At 33.0% G+C, this 16,748-nt stretch overlaps 1 protein-coding gene across 1 annotated transcript; it reads left to right on the top strand.

Moving 5' to 3' along the window:
* The first annotated feature begins 10,092 nt into the window (after positions 1-10,092).
* On the top strand, positions 10,093-16,514 carry LOC126671823 (alpha-dioxygenase PIOX-like). The gene is made up of 10 exons (XM_050365629.1): positions 10,093-10,251; positions 10,370-10,633; positions 10,890-11,039; positions 11,375-11,508; positions 11,962-12,175; positions 12,275-12,420; positions 13,433-13,660; positions 14,411-14,613; positions 14,921-15,164; positions 16,121-16,514. The coding sequence occupies exons 1-10, from the start codon at positions 10,129-10,131 to the stop codon at positions 16,344-16,346; spliced, it is 1,932 nt and encodes a 643-aa protein (XP_050221586.1). The 5' UTR covers positions 10,093-10,128; the 3' UTR covers positions 16,347-16,514.
* Positions 16,515-16,748: the final 234 nt, after the last annotated feature.

Raw genomic sequence — 16,748 nt, 5'->3', positions numbered from 1 at the left:
ATACCTACCTTTTATTATTATTTCACTCTAACCATATTTTTTCCATTCTTAAATAACAACTGTCACTTTTTTTTCCTCTTTTCTTTTCTCTTTCTTCTCCATTTCTTTTCTTCTCCTTCTCTGTTCTTTTTTCCAGCCATTCTTTTTTTTCGTTTTCTTTTTCTTCGTCTTTTTTATTCCTTCTTAATTTTTGTTCTATTTTTCTTCATCGTTAATTCATCATTCCACCGTCACTCCGCCATCATTCCGCCGCTGCTCTATCATTTTTCATATTCAATTTTAGCGTTTTTTTCTCGACTCGTGGTGATTAATACGATTTGTTCAACTTTCAGATCTAAATAAACTACTCTTGAATTTTCTCAATTTTATATCTAAAAATCTGCATTAAAAACGTTTTTATACACAAAAATGATTTTCTGAAAAAAAAAAAACTGCTTCTGATTATCATATAAGTATCATCACTGCATTATAATGCAAGTATCATAACACTGCAGAAAAAAATCAATTTTTTATTAAAAAACAGCGTCTGATTATCATGTTATTATCACTACATTAGCATGTCGTTATCATAACATTATATGATTATGATAAGGTTATGATAATACAATGTACGATAATGATAACTAGATGATAATGAATTATGATAAGGTTATGATAACTGGATGATAACGTACGTGAAAATATAATTACAAAAAGATTCATAACACCAGTATGATAACCAGATGATAAAAAAATAATAAAGTTATGATAATAGTATGATAATATGATACATATATGTAAAAGAATTACAGAAAAATTATGATAATGAGATGATAATGTAAAGATAATAGTATGATAATATGATACCTGTATGAAAAAATAATTACAAAAAAAAAATTATGATAACGAGATGTTAATGTGAAGATAATAGTATGATAATATGATACATGTATGAAAAAATAATTACAAAAAAATTATGATAACAAGATGATAAGGTGAAGATAATAGTATGATAATATGACCTTATTATACTTCATTATCATACTATTTTTTCACATTATCATCTCGTTATCATAATTCTTATGTAATTTTTTTCATATATGTATCATATTATCATACTGTTATCATAACTTTAGTATCATGTCATTGTCATAACATTATCATTTAGGTACAATAATACATTATCATCTCGGTATCATATAATTGTATTAAAATAACGAGATGATTATACAGTAATAACAACATGATAATCAATTTTTTTGTAGAAAATCTTTCTTTATGCAGTGTTATGATAATAACATGATAATACAATGATACTCATATGATAATCAGAGACTATTTTTTTTGGGTTAATTGCAAATTAATACACGAACTTTACCCTAATTTGCAATTACAACACGAACTTTAAAACTTGGCAATTTAATATACCAACTTTCATTTTTTTGGCAAATTAGTACGCCGACCAATCATACAACAACACGTGGCTTTATATGACAATGTCCACGTTAGTGTTTTTTCAGTTCTGTGTATCAATTCGCCAAAAAATAAAAATCGGTGTACCAACTTGCCAAGTTTTAAAGTTTGTGTTGTAATTGCAAATTAGGATAAAATTTGTGTATTAATTTGCAATTAACCCTTTTTTTACATAATTTTTTTTTCTGCAGTGTTATGATAATCAGATGCTGTTTATTTTTCAGAAAATCGTTTTTTGTGCAGAAAATCGTTTTTTTCATCATAATATCATTTTTTCATGCAGATTTTTAGATTTAAAATTGAAAAAAAAATTCAAGAGTAATTTATTTAAATCTGAATGTTAAAAAATCGCAATAATCACCATGAATTAAAGAAAAAATAAAATAGGAATAAACAATCAGCGACAGTGGAGCAATGAAGAAACGACGACAAAGCGATGAAAGAACGGTGAAGAAAGAAAAATGGAGAAGAAATAAAGTAGAAGAAATTGACGAAGAACAAAAAACAGAGGAGAAGAAGAAGAGGAGAGAGGAGAGAGAGAGAGAAAAAAAGAGAGGGAAATATAAAAAATATGAAAATTGTCATATGATAAGTAAAAATATATACTTAGAGTAAAAAGTTAATAAAAAGTAGGTATAATTATAATATAAACATGTTTTAGAGTAAAAAAATAAAAGCATTAGAATGATGAGGTATTTTCTCTATTTTTTTCCTTATTGAGCTAGGAAATCAAATTATTTTTGAAAATAGAGTATTATCCTAATCTTCTCTAAAATAAAAGTAAATGTATCTTTTTATCTTAAATTACTCTGCATTCGCTAAGTAGTGAGGCAGGTCGGAACTGTTCGAGAAAATCAAAGCGGACCCTGCCTCGTAGAATAGGAGACTTTCCTCCTTTGGTGCTTTTCCCTTGCGGAATTGAAAGTTACTTTTTTAGAGACTTCCCCTGCGGAAACGAAATCAATGCCGAGCCCAAAAAACACTTTCTTATAATACGATAATAAATTGTTTTACTTTTACTTTTTACCAATCAGTGCCAATAATCTATTAATAAACTATCGGAAAGAAATACTTTTACAATTTTTTTTTAAATAAATTATGTTAAAAAAAAAAAGCCGAAACAAAATTAAAGACTAAACTAAGTTAGGTGGCATTTAATGCATTGGCGGGCCACAATATTTTAAAATTATTTTAGAAAAAGGCAGAATTAATTTATATTTTTAAAATCATTAAATTTCAACTTGTATTTCAAAAATATATCTTCAATTTAATTATCAATGTACTATCGTTCGAATGCTATAAGCGCTGGACAACATTTTGTTAGATCGTGAGTTCATTTTTTTTCTCACAAATTCTCTCCCTTTCTTAATTATCCAAAAAAACAAATATCTTCAATTTAATTTTGATTATATGATTATAGAAATTGAAATTTTGTAGAACATTTTCTACATCAACAAACAATTATACGTTGCATAAATTAGCATTAATTTTATATAAAATATAAAAGTTAATTATATTTACTAACATAATAAATATTTTTAAATTAGATAGCCATATAAATAAAATAAGGTCGAAATAGCCTTTGTGAAATTAAAATTAAAGTTTGATGACTTTAATAAAATAATTGAAATTTAGTATCCCTCAAAAATAAACTTGAAATTTTAGTCATAGAAAAAGTATTGACCTAGCATAAGTGTAATGGCATCTTTAATGAGAGTTTTCGAATTAATATTGAACGATTCTCGTTCTTCAAATAAGTCATCATATATTAATGAGTTACGTTTAAAATCACCATTTTTATTGATGGAACACCATAAAAACTCATTTGTCCCATATCGTTTGAAAGAAGAAAACCACGCGGAAAATCCTATAAAATAGTAATAGTCTCATTTTTTTATTTTTACACACATTTACTACTTTAAACTAATATTATACTAACTTAAGCATCCGACTTTTTTTCGGGGCTCAAAGCTCACCCATTTATCGTTTTTCTTGTTTGTCTCATACAGGAGATCTGACACGGCCACTAACCTCACGCAAGTCTAGCAAAACGATATCTCACCAGATCTCTGGATCCATCATTTGGCGTAGTCTATGGAAATCTTTATTTTCCAGAAAAAATTTAGTTATTGGATCCTAGAATGACAAAAACCAAGAAAACCCCACTAAATCCCACAACCAACGAAAAAAGCCCGCTTAGTCATGATGATTGAGAGACACCCAGCGATAATCCCTTTACCGCGGAAGCCTTATCACAAACGGGATGGCCGTTACCCATTCACTTCCAAAGGTTCGGAACACTCTAACCTAGCTAGGGAGGGACCTCTGACCCAACCTTGCAGGAGATAGTCAACCAGACTATTAATGGCGCATTGAAGCAGTTTTGTTCGAACATAACTACGGTAATCGAGGAAGCCACCAGCATGTTGAGGTCACAGACACTAGTGAGGAGAATAGAAGAACAAGAAGAAGAAGAAGAAGAAGAAGAAGAAGAAGAAGAAGAAGAAAGAACCGGCGAGGAAGATACAAGACCTACATGACAAGATAAAGACGGTAGTAGACAAGGAGCGCAAGATGAAATTAACAGCCACATAAACAAGAAAAAGGAACCTATGGAAATCCCAGCAAGATCCACTAGAAGGAGGTATTTGAAGATAGCAACAAAAGGAGTTGCTATGATAGAAGCGTAAAGATTGATAGTCGAAGCCATGCAGTTAGCAAAAAAACAACAAAGCAAGAGAACACATCAACACCAGGAGCCTAGCACGAGTAAAATAACCATTCGCCCCGAACATTCTATCAAAGAATCTACTTGAATGATTCAAAATACCTAACTTTGAAAATTTTGACAGAACTGGATGTCATGAGAACCACGTGGCCAACTTCTATAACAAAATGGTTCTCTTAGACGTTACTGATGCCATACTCTACAAGACATTTCCCACCACCCTGAGCGATACGCCACAATGATGGTTCAACGGCTTAGAGGTAGGATGAATCAACAACTAAAAACAACAGAATCAAGAGTTTATAATGAGATTCTTCAGAAACATCTCGTCCAAAAGAGTTCAGAGGAGTTGAATAGGTTTAAGCAAGGAGAAATAGAAACACTAAGGGCATACGTAGAGTGGTTCAACAATGAAGTAATGAGGATCAAAGACTTGAACAACGATACAGTGGTACAAGCGCTGAAAAAGAGCACCCGGATGGGCGTACTGGGAGACACGTTAAGTTTAAAAAAGTCAAAAACTTATCAGGAGGTCATATCAGTAGCATAAAAGTGTATAAATATGGATGATGGGAGGAAGCAAAAAAACAAGGACGTGCCAAATAAAGAAGAGAAAGGAGGATTCACACAAAGGCAAACATCCCACTCATGGAGAGATTACTCCAACAGCCACCGAAGCATTAGCCGGTACTCCCTTATGAAGACTCCAGCCACTGGTGCATAGACAGTTGATACACCAACGGTGATTACAGAAGGGGGAGATACATCGATCAAACTGTGGTGCTCACCCCACTCAACATTAACAAGGCCAACATGCTAATGTGGGTCAAAGAGAACCAGAGCCCGATGACGTGGCCAAAAAATGGTACACAGAACCGGAATACGAGACGATAGCAGGTACTGTAAGTTCCACGAGGACTATAAAAATGACACGGAGGAATGCTACGACCTAAAAAAGGAGATAAAAAATTGATCAAATCAAGGTCTTTAAGGAAGTTCACACATAGGAAAGAAGAAAAGGAACACCAGAAAGAAAAGGCAGATAAGGAACGGAAGAAAGAGGAAGAGAAAGCCAAGAAGAAAGAAGAACAAGAATTATCATTGTAATAATATGAGGAAGGACCTTGAGAACCACTAGAAAAAAATTCCATGTCGGAAATCATGCATGCAGCTGAAAGGGCAAGAGGAGAGTCGAGCACCGCAAATATCATCACTTCCAGTCCAAAAGATGGAATGCACGTACAAGGCCCACATAATGACGCGCTGATAGTAGAAGGAATCATTAACAACTATTTGTGGTGATGTTGCTGGTAAACGAAGGTAGCGCAGTCAACCTAATGACATGGGAAGTCAATAGGGGAATCAGTGGAGAATTAGGAAAGCTCAAACATTAACCAACACCCTTCGTCGGCCTTGGTGGAACTCCCATCCAACCTAAAGGTCTAGTGGACTTGATCCTGGAGTTTAGTAGAGGAGAAGAAACAACAAAGGATATAAAAACCCAATTTAGCTTAATCGACATGTCCTTTACGTACAACGGTATACTAGGAAGACCATTCCTTGTTGATTCGGGATCAATCACTAGTATTCGATGCCGAACCATGAAGATACCAACAACTGGAGGAACAGTCAATGTCAAAGAAAATCAAAAGGTGACAACAAAGTCTTACTTGGTCGTGATGGAGGAAACAAAAAAAGAGGCAAATGAAAAGGCAGAGGCGGAGAAAATCGAAGGAATAAAAACCAAAAAGAAAAAAGAGCCGGAAGCAGAGTAAGATAGGAGTAGCAACACTAGTTATTATAATGATCATTAAAATGAAATGTATGAAAAAGAACTTTCAAGAAAATAGCAAAGCAAGCAACAGAACTAGAAAGATAGGAAGTTACGATGTGCCAGGGCTATGACCCTCGAGCATGTAATGGCCCGGTCCCTCAACTATGACAACTTAGAAGAAAAATAAACAAACCAACAAAAGGGATACATCCCTTAAATAAGGCAACGACCAAAATATATGAAACATTTCTTAAGGCAATGACGAAATTATATGAGAAACATTTCTCATAAGATAACGACAAAAAACGCATAAGATCTCATAAGGCAACAGCTAAAAATAAAAAGAGAAGTATCTCCTACAAAAATGAAGAACGGAAGGAATACTTTTTATAAAACAAGCAAACAAAAAGAAGAAAAAGGAGCACTATACAAGCAACAACATCAACATCACAAAAAGCGAAGAGAAGTAAAGAAGAACCAACGTCTTATTTTTTTTTTTTAAAAAGGAGAAACATATGTGCACCACAAACAGGGGCTAAACTCCCTCATCTAAGTAAAATACATAATAAGGAAAAAAAACAATAAAGACACGCAAGCTACTTCTTCTTGACTTATGGAGAAACACCAGTGGAACCCTTCAAAAGCCGAATTAAGCGACCACCAGAAGAAATAGTGGGGCCCTTTAGAGGCTGGGAGGAAGAGAGACCAACAAATATAGTTGCAGGAAAAAAGAGAAGAGGCAACAACAATGACGCCCACACAAGTGGAGGATCCAACAAGTAGAGGATGCATGTGCTCATTAAGAGCTGACAAACACTAGCTCCTATAGAAACCCAAGTCAATCTGAAAAAAGGAAACGTCGGTCCTAGGATGAGCCTGGAGAATGGCCGCACGAACATGTCAAGGATAATGTTGAAACATGAGAGGTACCACCTCGGTAGATTTCTTTAGTTGTTCCTCAACCGCCTGAAAAACAAGCTTGATCCGCTCCTTCTCTGCAATGGCTTGACTCTTATCAAGGTTGGCATTATTTAATGACCTCTCCAAATCCATGAAGCGGTCGTCTTGGATACGGGCATATTTTTTAAGCTCCTCAACCTGCTTTCCATGGAGATCAAGTTGCTTCTCCAAAGAAGAAACATGAATAGTCCTAGCATAAAGGGTGACCTTCAAATCACCGTTTGCAAACATTAGGGATGCAATCTCTTCTTCCCGCCTTCAAGATCACTCTTGAATCCTCTTCAAGACCCCAAACATTTCCTCCAACTGAGTATTAAGATCTGAATGACCCTCAATCCATTGGGACAAACGGCCACGTTTCACCCTCCAATCGGTGGATACCGTCTAAAACACGAAGATTCTAAGCAAAAAAAAAAGGACGAACGTCCCAGCCAGGCATGTCGTCATAAGGAGAAGCGGGAACCTTGCGGGCAAGGAAATGACTCGGAGAGGAATGCATAGGACTAGAATCCAATGAAATCCCCTTAGACAGGACAAAAAAATCCCTATCCACGGGATCCCTTTTGAGGACCAAGAGAGAACGGGGTGTATCTCTCCTAGCATGCTGCTCGGGTGAAGGATCGTAGTCAAAAAGAGAAGTAGTCGGGCGCTTCCTATTCATCTTCCCAGAAGGCAACACAAAGATAGAAGTAGCGAAAGTAGAAGGGATGTAGAAATTATAACTGAATCAGTAGCCTCCGAAGAAAAAGCAGCAGTGAAAATGCCTAGAGGCATGATAATTGGAAGAGAAGAGAGGGAGACAACAACGATGGAGGAATAAGTATAATCAAGTGGAGCATTAAAAAGGGTAGAGGGAGGCAGAATCGGTGGAGGAATAAGTATAAACAAGTAGAGCAGTAAAAGGAGTGGAGGCGCTCCAACATTGGAAGAGACATGATAAGAACATTATCATCACTGAGCAAACCGTCATTCATACGAACAAAGGTTTTTTTCTCATTTTTATGATTAAAAATACGCTCAAAGAAAGGAAGCAGAGAGAAACAAGAATAAAATAGGAAATATAAGTGAAAAGAAAATAAGCAAACACTTAGTGAGAGCTATTTATAAGAAGAAAGAAAGAGAGAAGGGCAAATAAAAAGACAACGGTTCCAAAATCGAGATTCCAAAATAATAAAGTGGAGAGAGGAAAGCAGGAAAGAAAAAATAAAAAAAATGAATAAATAATTAATAAGAGTACTAATACTCCTATTTCAGAGGACATTTGAGTGTAGTTATTGTGCTTTTATTGTCGAATTTGAACTCGTTTTGGTTTTATTATTGTGTCCAAGTGTTGTAGGTGTATGCATGGAAATGGTTGATTTCTGGGCTTAATAGAGCATTATTGGACATGTGGAAAGAGTCGTGAAGCATCAGAGCGGTTTTAGAGGAGTTTTGGAGTGAAAATAGGAGTGTAGCGTCGCTCCTCCCCTTTAGCGTCGCCTTGTACTTTTAAAATGGTACCTCCAAAACCTCTACTTTTCTACAAAATCATGAAAAGGTAAACTCAAGCAGCAGGCAAGATGGAAGTTGAGACTCTGTCACAAGGCGAGTAGTAGAGGAACACTGCAGTTGGAAATCCCAGTAATAGTAAGTTTTTCATGCTAAATACCTCTCAAATGCATTCATGTGCTAGCAAGCCTATATCAAAATGGAGCGTACCATTCAAACTTTAGCGCAACATTAGTCCGAAAGTGGTGGAATTGGAGAGCGCAAATAGAGAGGCTTTTAAAGTTCTTGGATAATGGAGCACACAGTATCCTAGAACTTTGATTGATCAAGACATGAGGGGGTTGCTCTTATTAATCGCCCATGTTCTACTACCATACGGTCAAGCTAATGACTATAATAAGCGTGCTTGGGAGGTTTGCATTTTTTCGTTTTTTTTTTTTTCAATTTTTGGGATTGTGGTTAATTTGAGCTACAATGAGTTTGTTGTTGTTTGAGGAAAAATAAAGGTTAAGTGTGAGGATGTTTGGTAAGAGTGTAATTACTTCTATATTACCGTTGATTATTGAGTAACTTACGTCTATTTACTCATTACATTTAGCATAACGGATCTCATTTGACGTATTAGAATTGTTGGTTGTGGGATATACTGCAATTTAATCCTTGATTGATTTTCCATAATTGTTACCCGTTTTTATTTCATATTTAGTTGTTTCCATTCTTCATTAGTTTAAATTTTGTAGTTTGATTAGTTTAATTCCAAATTTTGATTGCTAACAAATTGATGTTAGCAGTGGATAGAGGTTAGCTTTTTCGGACTTTGCAGCTTATACTACTCGTTTGCTTTTGTATATTAAAAAATTTTTAGCGACATTTATCCAATCTGCCTATCATTTTAAAACGAAGAGAATAATACTCGAACTCAAACCTTTTGTATATGTAAATAATGAAGAGAACTAGCAAACAATCATTGAATGAAGTTCTATTGGTAAATTCACAAATTTTTTATTATGGAAGAAATTTTTTAAAAATACAAAACACGTAAATCGAACGCTTACCTTAGGTTTCCGTCCGATATCTCGCTCCCTTTCCGATATTTTTACTGAATAATCACTATTTCTATTCATTGGAGTTTGAATGAGTTGAGAAAATTTAGTTTATTATTTTTAAAATGAAAATAGGATAATGGGTATTTAGATGATAATAGAGGCGGTGGATAACAAACAAGGGACGATATTTAGTAGTCCATAGGCAAAAAAAGGGAAACACAACTAAGAAAGAAGAATTTGAGATTTCTCGAGATGTGACATAATCATTAAAGTGAAAAGTATTGCAAGTTGAAATATTAATTGACGCACGCTTTGTCCTTATAAATATCGCCATACAAACTGCAATATTATTTAGTATTTCACTGGAAATTGATGGGTTAGGTAATAATATTAGCCGATGACTATTCTTGATTGGCTGCTATTTCTATTGTTTTATTTTTTGCATTGGAACTTTCTAGCTAGGCAGCCCCACTTGATAAATAAACAAAGTAATTTCATATAAAAAAACATGTAGTAATTGATTTGTGTTCTTGTCTGATTTGGTCATCACATTTCAAGCCGCATGTGCTATAAAGAAAATTATAGGTTTGCTATAGTTTCTATCCAATTATTTATTCTATAAATACCAATAGATTTTATCAAGAAGTTTCACCATCAAGATTCTAAAAAAAAAAACAAAAATGCTTTCTTTGCTAATGTCTTCTTTGAAATCTCTCATAAATTCTCAATTCAAACTCTTCGTCCATGACGATTTTCATGAAATTGTTGCTAGGATGACCATCCTCGACAAATTTATTTTCCTTGTAATTAAATTCACACATTTTAACTTTGTTTTATGTTTTTTAGTTCAATTTTTACTATAAGATTAGCAAAAATAGTACATACAGCTCATAATTTTATTTTATGTTCATTTGCATGCAGATTGTGCATTCCATTGATAAGCTAGGGATATGGCACAAGTTACCGGTGATTTTAGGCATGGTTTATCTCTCCCTACGCCGGCATCTGCATCAAGAATATAACCTAGTGAACGTCGGTACAACTCCAGTAGGAGTTCGCTTCAATCCGTTGGATTATCCTTATCAAACAGACGATGGAAAATATAACGATCCTTTCAATGAAGTTGCTGGGAGCGAAGGAACGTTTTTTGGCCGAAATATGGCCCCTGTTCATCAGAAACATAAGGTATATATTTTCCTGTTAACATGAATAAACCCTAAAAAGATAGATAGTTACATTTTCTTGAAGAAAATAAAGTATTTAAAATATTTTAGTAAAATAATGGGAGCATATAGTAGTAGATAGTGATTAATTATTTGCAATTAGAATAAAATAAACATAATGTTTGTATTGTTTATAAAATATAGAATGCCGACCGAGTTTGAATTTTAAAGTTCTTAGAATTAAATAGTAATATTCGTACCATTAATTTGGCATGTAGTTGAAGAAGCCAGATCCAATGGTGGTAGCTACGAAACTACTAGCAAGGAGAAAGTTCATAGACACAGGGAAGCAATTTAACATAATTGCAGCTTCTTGGATTCAGTTTATGATTCATGATTGGATCGATCACTTGGAGGATACTGAACAGGTTTGTACATATATATACTCATTACCATATATAACTTAAAAACTAATTAAATAAATGGGAATACAATTTTATATATTAAAAAAAGTATGACAATCCGATCCATCGTCAATTATATGATCAACGGCAATCAGTCGGCTAGAGAGCGGATCTCTTCTTCTTCTTCCGAGAAGGCTAATTCGTCCCTATCAATTTTCATAGTATAAGTAAAATTCAATTCAATTGAGCAGATTAAAGGAAAATTAAATTAAAGAAAATAATAATTTTGTTATTAGGATGTTTTACTAATTAATTTTGTGTATTTTTTAACTTTGTTCATTGAAATTAAATGTAAACAGATCGAGTTGAAAGCACCCAGAGAAGTAGAAAGCCAATGTCCTCTGAAATCATTCAAGTTCTACAAGACAAAGGAAGTTCCTACTGGCTTCTACGAGATTAAGACCGGCGGCAAGAACATTCGTACTCCTTGGTGGTAAGAAGTTAATTAATTAATATTTCAGGGGATAATAAAATATGCCAAATTAAGCTACAACCAACAAATTATTCGAACAATTAATAAATAGGTAGAAGATAGAAAATAACCCTTCATTTTTTCCAAAAAAGCAAATAAGATATTTTAATTATTTTCTTACTATTTAAGCCTTCAACAGTTTTTTGTTACTTGTACTTTGGACGGTTGGACCAAATAATTAAGAAACTTACTTGGCGCAATGTTATAGAAGCGAAATTAGATACATTTTGTACATAAATACGTACAAGTTTTACCAATTTAGTTTCAAACGTACGAATCCACAAAACTTTCCACTCTCATTACTCAACAATGCATTTTTCTTTATTTAAAATTTCAACATGTACCAACATAAATATATACGATAAAGGTCGAATAGATGATTCATTAATGTGTATAAATGTGTGAAATGTGCAGGGACGGAAGCGTAATCTATGGCAGCAACACAGAATGGCTGAATAAGGTAAGAACATTCAAAGATGGGAAGCTGAAAATATCAGAAGATGGACTTCTTCTCCATGACGAAAATGGCGTTGCTATATCTGGAGATATTCGCAATAGTTGGGCCGGTGTCTCCACTTTGCAGGCTCTCTTCGTTAAGGAGCATAACGCTGTCTGTGATGCTCTCAAGGTATTCATTTCGCCATAAAACTATTTTTTAGCTTAAAAAAACTAATGCTCTCAAGTTGAAGATTGTCATTTTTAGTATTTTACTTTTGTGATATTTCAGAGGGAATATCCAGATTTAGACGATGAAGATTTATACAGGCATTCAAGATTAGTGACTGCTGCTGTTATTGCAAAGATTCACACTATTGATTGGACTGTAGAACTTTTGAAAACTGATACTTTATTAGCAGGAATGCGTGCCAATTGGTAATTTAACCTCTTTATTACTTCCCAATCACACATACACGTACACACACAAATATATAATATAATAATATAACTAGTTGAATTAACTTGAGATTTATTCGAATAATATAACTAGTTGAATTAACTTGAGATTTATTCGAATAATATTCAAAGTCGATTCAATGTTAATCAAGTCGAATTCAAGATCCAACTACTTGAGTCAACTATCGAATTTAGTTCGAATATCAAGATACTTGACTCGACAAGCTTACAAAATTAATTCAACATTTCAATTAATTTATATTTATATTCTATAATTCTATATAATATCTTACTTCTAAATAAAAAATTAGTTTTCAATTTTTTTTATAGAACTAATCGAGTTAAGAAGAATCAAGTTCAATTTTTAATTATCCAACCCATTTCAAACTCGAGGTCAAATTTTCAAATAAAACTTGATCAAGTTGAGTTTCAAATTTTGAATTTTAGTGAACAATATTTGATTTGACTAAGATGGATTATAGGATATTAAACTCTATAGATCATTAGACTTTACTCAAATTACAGAAAGATCACTAATAATGGTCATTGAACTATACCTTTTACTACAAAAATGTTTATGTTGTTACAAAAATAACACTAAACTTTTCGTGAATTACAAAAATGTCACTAGATAATATCTCTTATTACAAAAAGGTCAATGAACTATGTTCCTTTTTGTAATTGTGGCTTTCTACGTAAGCATAAATGTTGCGTTTTTGCTTAAAACGCAACGTTTTAGATGGCTGAACCCCTTTATAATAAAAGTTATAGTTCAATGACCATTTTGTAACAAAAGTTTTTTTAGTGACTTTTTTGTAATTTGAGGAAAGCTAAGTGATCTATAGAGTTTAATATCTATGGATAATAGCTTATGATACTAGAATTTGAACTCCTGAATTTTTGCATTATAAATTCCATTATAGACCATAATTTTGGAATATGATTAATTAAAATTTATATAATGATTTTGGTTTTTAAAAATGAATGTCAGGTATGGAATATTGGGAAAGAAATTTAAGGACACATATGGACATGTGGGAGGAGTAGTCTTGGGTGGTCTTGTGGGTCTAAAAAAACCCGACAATCATGGTGTCCCTTATTCTCTAACCGAAGAATTCGCAAGTGTTTACAGAATGCACGCTCTTCTACCTGATACTCTTGCCCTAAGAGACGTTTCAGCTAAGCCCGGTGTCAATAAATCTCTACCGTTAATCAAACAGTATGTCTCTATTGTACTAATCATGAAAGTAGGGTATTAAACTTGGAAGGATACTGAACTATGCGAAAGTTTCAAAATGGATACTGAACTTTTTTTGTTATAAAATGGATACTGAATTACGCAAAACGTTACAAAATGGGTATTCTCAGCCATTTTTTGCTGACCCATTCTTACTTCGTCCAATCAGTGGAGAACATGTGACTGAGAGTATCCATTTTGTAACGTTTTATATAGTTCAGTATCCATTTTCTAACAAAAAAAAGTTCAATACCCATTTTGAAACTCTCATATAGTTTAATACCTTCACAAGTTTAATACCCCATGAAAGTATTCAGCTTACTTTTTTTTTTTTTGATGAGCAAATTTAATTTATTTAATTTTAACTTTATTTCAAAAGAAATTTTTTCTGGCCAAACATGGTAAATATATTTCGACACATGACAATTAAATTTTGCTGATTTTGTTTTTTTAAAAATTGCCATATTTGTATAATTTCATTGTCAGGGAGGTTTTATTTCAAATTAAACATACATGGTATGTTTTCCATGTATGCATTTTTGGTCTGAGAATTTTATATTGAAATAAAATTAAAGTTTAATAATCAAACTAAACAAATTAAAATTTGTTCACCAAATTTAAAAAACACAATAATTTGATAACCTCAAAATCAACTACATATCATACCACAAGTACAATTTCTCTCTTCATGAATATTTCAAGTAGATCCTAACAATTTTAAATAATTTGCAGGGTTCCTATGGAAAAGCTGATAGGACTAGAAGGAGAAAAAACTGTAGCAAAAATTGGATTCGCTGCACAAATGGTATCGATGGGTCATCAAGCTTGTGGAGCCTTGGAGCTGTGGAACTATCCAGTTTGGTTTAGAAATATTATACCACATAATCTTGATGGCACTGAAAGATCTGACCATATCGACCTAGCAGCTCTCGAAGGTAATATACTACAGATTCATCAATGCCTTAATTTAAATTAATTAACTTTTTAACATTCGCAAGAAATTTTACATATAAATTTTATAATATTTCTTGATTTAATTGGTACATTTTAGTTCAAGTTCATCCCTTAAGCTGAAATCGATTTCTTTAACAAAATCAACAAATACGTTTCACTTTGGTTTCAAAGCATAAAAAATTTATTTTATTGGTTCGGTTTGATTTCGGTGTTAACTCTTTTTAATTCAATTCTCGTACATAACAAACTATTGGAAGAAGCTGATGGTTTTGTTGATGATTAATGCAGTTTATAGGGACAGGGAGAGAAATATAGCAAGGTACAATGATTTCAGGAGGTCCCTATTGTTGATCCCAATTTCCAAATGGGAAGATCTGACGAATGATAAAGAAGCTATCAAAGAACTAAGTGAGGTGTACGATAATGATGTTGAAGAACTTGATCTTCTTGTGGGTCTCATGGCAGAGAAGAAGATCCCCGGATTTGCTATCAGTGAAACTGCATTCGTCGTATTCCTTCTCATGGCGACAAGGTAACATTTTGATTTTAATTAATATTTTTTAATTAATTAGCCACTATATAATTATATACAAAAGGCTATTTCAAGTATTATTTTAAAATAGTTTTTTTAAAAGAAGTAATATTTTTAAAATTTGAATCCCATTTTTCAATCTAAAATTTATGATTTTCATTTAATTTAGTGTTTAAAGATTTTAATCAAATTAGAACATGTTCGACCTTGATATGCTGAAATTTATCTGAATCATTTAAATGTACTTTTTTTAAAAATTGATTATTTATTTTATATGCAAAAATTTATTCCAGGTTGTTTTTTTACTAAATTTGATGGTTAATCCAGCTAGACTAAAATACTGTTAAATTTAAAATTCCGATCAAGATGTTTGATTGATTAAAATTAAAATGTCTGCTCATCCTAAAACGACAACGGTGGGTGGGTGAGGTGGCAGGTGGAGCGACGGTTGCGGGTGGAGTGGTGGTGAGTGGCGGTATTTGGATTGAGTGGGTAAATGAGTGGCAGTTAGAGAATTGGGTAGGTACATTAAATTTAGTTAGGTTGGGGTTGGTTTGATTAGATTTATTATTTTTTAACTAGGGGTATTTATGCGTTTTTGGGGCAAAAGGACTTCCGTGGTTGCAAATTGAAGCTTAGGGTATTTCTGGACCGAAAATGAAACTTAGGGATTTTAGTGATCGGAGGCCTTAAACTTAGAGACCGTGAATGATTTTAAGCCATTTAAATAACATCAAGTACATACAACATAGTTTTAGATGCTTGATCTAACAAGACCACTTAAATAGGGAAAAACATATTTACTAATAAAAAATTGAAAATTTAAAGAAGAATTTTTTAGAGAATGATCGTCTCCGACTGGTTGAATCGGGAATCGACAACCCTTCTAATTTGGTGAGTAATTCAGTTTTGAGAACAATGATGTGAAATTTCATTATTTTTTATGACTTGTGCAGGAGGCTAGAAGCAGATAGGTTTTTCACAAGCCATTTCAATGAAGAAACGTACACAAAGAAGGGACTAGAATGGGTGAATACTACAGAGACTCTAAAAGATGTGCTTGATCGTCATTATCCAGACATGACAAAAAATTGGATGAATTCGCAAAGTGCTTTCTCTGTTTGGGACTCACCTCCTCCCGCTCGTAACCCTATTCCTCTTTATCTTCGTATCCCAAAGTGATCGGAGATGATCCACTTAAAATTATATTGAATTAATAATGTTGCATGTGCTTATTTTCTACGTTCATGTATTATTTTGTTTGTTGAAAAATGTAAACAAAAAGGGAGCTGTATGAAATGGAAAACTTTCTAAATTCATGATTTATGAAAGAGGAAATTACACCCCCTATATGCTTTTTTGTTTATTTGTTTTTTAAAAGTATTTATTCAAAATTTCATTCTCAAGCGTATTATATTTTTAACTTTTTCCTTTAAAATTATACAATTTTTTCATGCCCTCATGTATATACCAGTGTTTTAAAAATCGAACCGGTGGCCGAACCGGTGAGGCCACCGGTTTTCGGTTCAACCGGTTGAACCGGTTTAATGACCGGTTCAACCGGTTTGATAAATTTAAAAAAAT

The sequence above is a fragment of the Mercurialis annua genome, linkage group LG3, assembly GCF_937616625.2.
Source record: "Mercurialis annua linkage group LG3, ddMerAnnu1.2, whole genome shotgun sequence".
NCBI lineage: Eukaryota > Viridiplantae > Streptophyta > Magnoliopsida > Malpighiales > Euphorbiaceae > Mercurialis > Mercurialis annua.
Note: the sequence above shows the minus strand (reverse complement) of the source record. Positions and strands in the feature narration are given on the sequence as shown.